This window comes from Lepisma saccharinum, chromosome 16, assembly GCF_977018435.1.
Source record: "Lepisma saccharinum chromosome 16, izLepSacc3.1, whole genome shotgun sequence".
NCBI classification, from domain to species: Eukaryota; Metazoa; Arthropoda; class Insecta; order Zygentoma; family Lepismatidae; genus Lepisma; species Lepisma saccharinum.
In genome coordinates, this window is record NC_139244.1 from 23,702,777 (window position 1) to 23,707,157 (window position 4,381).

Here is a 4,381-nt window from a genome sequence, read left to right on the forward strand (position 1 = left end):
TTGTGAAATTTGCCAAACTGTTGAGTAACTAAAAAGATTTAGTTATCATGTTTTTTTATTGTTATTATTAGTTTTACATTATTCACTGTTGCATTTTGAGTAGCTACTGAAAATTATTGTCAATCAATTCTATAGTCATCACTTATTAGAAGTGAAGAATGTGAAGCATCAAAATGGCACGGTTTTGTTAAAATGTCACTTATCTTTCACAATTGTATCCATTGTCTTATCAGACTGATATACTCATAATGTACAGTTGCAATGTAATGATAACTAAGAGATTGGTATGATGTTTTTGAACAAAACAGTTCTATTGTCCATGAACTTGAAATTTTATATCATGATCCTTGTTGTCTAACATTATTAATATTATTATTGTTATGTATGCATCAGTACGGAGACTAAATAAGCTTTCAAATAAGAATAAATCCCTTAACACAATCTAAGTCTGAACAAGTAGTCTGGGGCTATTCTATTTCACACATTGTCAATGTTAAGTTAAATCATCTCACTAACAGTTAGCATAGCATGGAAAAATAAAGATAAGTATTATTATTATATATAGAAAGTAACCTTGACAACCTAACCTACACATTATAGAAATTTCTGATTAAGTTATAGTTTGTTATCATTTTTAAGGAAGTGTAACATACAATTGTAAAGGCAAAGTGTTATTTTAAAAAAATCTAATATCTGTAAAACAGGGGGGAAGGACTGATAATTTTATTGTAAAACAATTGTGTACATTTTATATGTGTATTGTTATGGACAAAAAACGGCATAAAAGCTGTTAGGTTCCAAATAAAGGAATGAATGAATATGTTTTAGAGAGAAACATGGAACATAACTGCCTAGCAGTACAGAAAGAGTAATTCACACGAGAGCATGTGTGTTTTTTTAAAAATAAATCCTCAGACAGTAACGAATCATGAGACTTGGTGAAAATAGCACAAAAGCTAGGTTCACAACTGATGCATGTAGTCATTACTTGATTATTTTCTAAAACTGGTGGCTTGAACATAATACATTTGTCACCTCAGGATGACATATCTTCATTGATAATTTTTATTGATTGTATGTATTAGAATGGAATAGAATGCTTTATTGTCATTAAGCAACCTCAAGTTGCAATAGACAGTGTCATACAGGATATATTGTTAGTACAAAATAAATTTGCATTGTAGGTTTATTTCATGATTTAGACATTACAAATTTAAACCGAAGAATGGGTTTGTCAGGTCACATCATCAAGGAGAAGCATATGATTAAAATTTAAAATTAGAAGGGTTTTACAAAGAGTAAAGGGAGACATATATTTGAATGTCTAGGAGGCTTCTTCATTGCGGACGAACACTAAAAAATTAAATGACGAGAATGGCAATATAGACTACAATATCTATTGCCAATACAGGCAATATAGCTAACAAAAGAGATCAAGAATCTGTAATAGAGAAGATGATTTTGAATTGCCTGATAATATTTGGGATCCCTAATTAAAATTTGATAAAATAATTATTTCAAATAATAATAATAAAATAATAACAAAAACAGATTGCTTGTTTCACAGTTTATTTGCTATGTTTGATCTCCAGAATACTATGACTTCAAAAAAGGGCATTGAGAATTATGTTTAAATTAGGTTATAGAACTTCCTGTAAAGAAACTTTTAAAGAGCAACGAATAATGACTGATTTCTCTCTATACATATACAAAGTCATCTTATTTGTTTTAATTACTGGTCTAGTGACCAAGAATTACCAAATACATGACCATAACAATAGAAGCAAAAATGACTACCACCTAAAACAAAACAGACTGCAGTTATCAAAAAACACACCACTGAATTCTGGAATATGGTACTATAATAATCTCCCAAACAATATTAAAATACTCACACCCCAAATTAAACAGACAAAAGCTATAAAATAGTATTTGCTAAACAAAGCACTGTATAGTCTAACTGAATTTTTAGAAAATCCAGGTCTAGAAATTAACTAATGATACCTCTAATTTTATATGTCATTACACTATATTTACTCATTATATATATTTATATATATATATACACTTTATTTTGTACTAGTTGTAACATATAGGCTATGCCCTCATGTATGAAATTCTGTTCAGTAATATGTGTATGATATTCTTAACAATCATGTATCTTAAACTATTTGTAGAAAAACTCTCAATAATACACATGTAATCCTTGACGTTTTCCATACCTATGTATTGCAGGTTTACGGAAATAAATTATTATTATTATTATTATGTAACATCATTGACAAGATTGATTGTATAACTGCTTCTTTTTGTTAAATTTATCCCACTGTTATAACTGTATAATTAATCAAACTAAAAATAAAGGTCTGATGAAAGGAAAAAGTGTTTTCCCAAAACGTTGCAACAAAAATTGTGTTTGTTTACATGATTGTAACAGCCATAATCAAGAAGAGAAGTAATTCATTGCTGATAAATCAATAATTTCATTTGATCTGCAAATATATTATCAATAATTTAATTTGATCTGCAAATATATTATCAATAATTTAATTTGATCTGCAAATATATTACCAATAATTTCATTTGATCTGCAAATATATTATCAATAATTTCATTTGATCTGCAAATATATTATCAATAATTTCATTTGATCTGGAAATCTATTAACTGGGAACATAAATTTCTGGCAACTAAAATTTAATATGAGTACCACACCAATTATTATCTGGTTATATGTGAGATACATATTAACAAGACTGAAAATAAATGTAGGCTTTATTTTATAATTAACAAGATAAGGGGGAATTAACATCAGAACCAAGAACAACTGATGTAGAGGTAGCATATTATCTGTTATTAAATTTCATGCATGGAATATCATTATTTGACTGCACATGTAAGAGTGTGACATGCACACATTAGCATCATATGTTTGTTATTCTCTTGCACTGCTTATGTTTGGAAATGAAGAAAAGTATTTGTGAAGTCGAGAAAAGGTAATAGTTAATCAAGAAAGTAGTTAATTGAAATAAATGTTTTTAGTGGAAACCGGTACACAAACAGAAAAAGCTTCAACTGTTTCACAATAATATGCTAATTTTAGATTTACCTAGCTTCAAATATAATGTCTTACTTATGGTCCGTGTGCAAAAAATGCAAAAATATAGTACAATTTGATTTCAATGTTCTTAGAAACATCACCATACAAAAATAAAAATATGTACACAAAATGTTTGCAATATTTCAATTTTTGTCTGAAATACCTATACCTACTAAAAAAATAACTGTTATATTAGGATACACTAACTACTGGGGACATCATTTCAGACATGAATATCGTTTTCAATATCACGTTATTTGATCATCAAAATGAAGTTTCTTGAACATATAGTGGGAATATATACGAATAGATTTTGGCTTATGGCTATGAATGGAATCGATTCTACTACGGTTTTTTCCGTGTATCTTACATGCAGCTTAGTGGCAATTTTGACAAAAATATAGCATAGAGATAGGGCTAGTGTTCGGTAATTGCAATAAAATTAATTTCACTCTTGGAATTTCGCCACCAATCGAACTTGTAACAAATATGTACGTAAAAGTAATCACAAATATTTAAAAAATTACAAGGTGTTCCTTTCAATTTTTCTTTAATAGACGTAGATGTTTGTGATATTGATTTTTCACCTTGCTTTGCGACCACCTCTGCACGCATTGCGACATACCAATATGGGAGGGTTAATTGAGTTTATTTATAGTACAAAGAAAATAACGATGGCTCCGTACCTTTTCGACCACTTGGTTGAGTGGTGCGCGAAAGATTTCTTGAATAGAATTCCACTCATCTGCACTTTTGTACATATATTGAAAGATTCATCACTACATTCACTCATTCTCATATCAAAATAAACATATACACATTCAAGAAGACACCGTATGTATGTTTACAAATCATTAATGGTAAAAGTTAAACGCGCGTACATAACAATCATCATGTGTTGACGATATTTTAGTCAAGCCTTGCTTGGCTTTCCCAATACTTGGCGTGACGGAATTTGGAGGGAGAGGGTGTATGATTGGATTTTAATGTTACGTGAGAACAAGAGTCAGAAATAAAAATGGCGGAATCTTCCAGGGCGGGCGGCAGCAGGCGGCAGGCGCAGATGTATGAAATTTACGTCATTGAAACTACATTTATTTTATAGACATAAATAGACTTACAAATACTTTGAATGCTCACAATATTATAATACAAGTAAATTATTAACGTTTTCTGAAACTTATTACGTTACATATAATGAAATATACGACATTACTTGGCACTATTTTCTAAAGTTCCGCGGAGGAATGCTACATGCGAGTGAAGTATATAAAAGAGAGT

General features: G+C 29.7%; 1 protein-coding gene across 2 annotated transcripts in view; it reads right to left on the reverse strand.

Annotated features, from left to right (window-relative positions):
* LOC146000345 (pleckstrin homology domain-containing family D member 1-like) overlaps positions 1–4,127 on the reverse strand; it is a 97,722-nt gene extending 93,595 nt beyond the window's left edge. For both annotated transcript variants that reach the window (XM_083137879.1, XM_083137878.1), the window contains exon 1: positions 3,787–4,127. In XM_083137879.1, the coding sequence (XP_082994005.1) occupies positions 3,787–3,899 (113 nt within the window). In that variant the 5' untranslated portion in view covers positions 3,900–4,127. The remainder of the gene's footprint in view (positions 1–3,786) is intronic.
* Between the last annotated feature and the right edge of the window lie 254 nt (positions 4,128–4,381).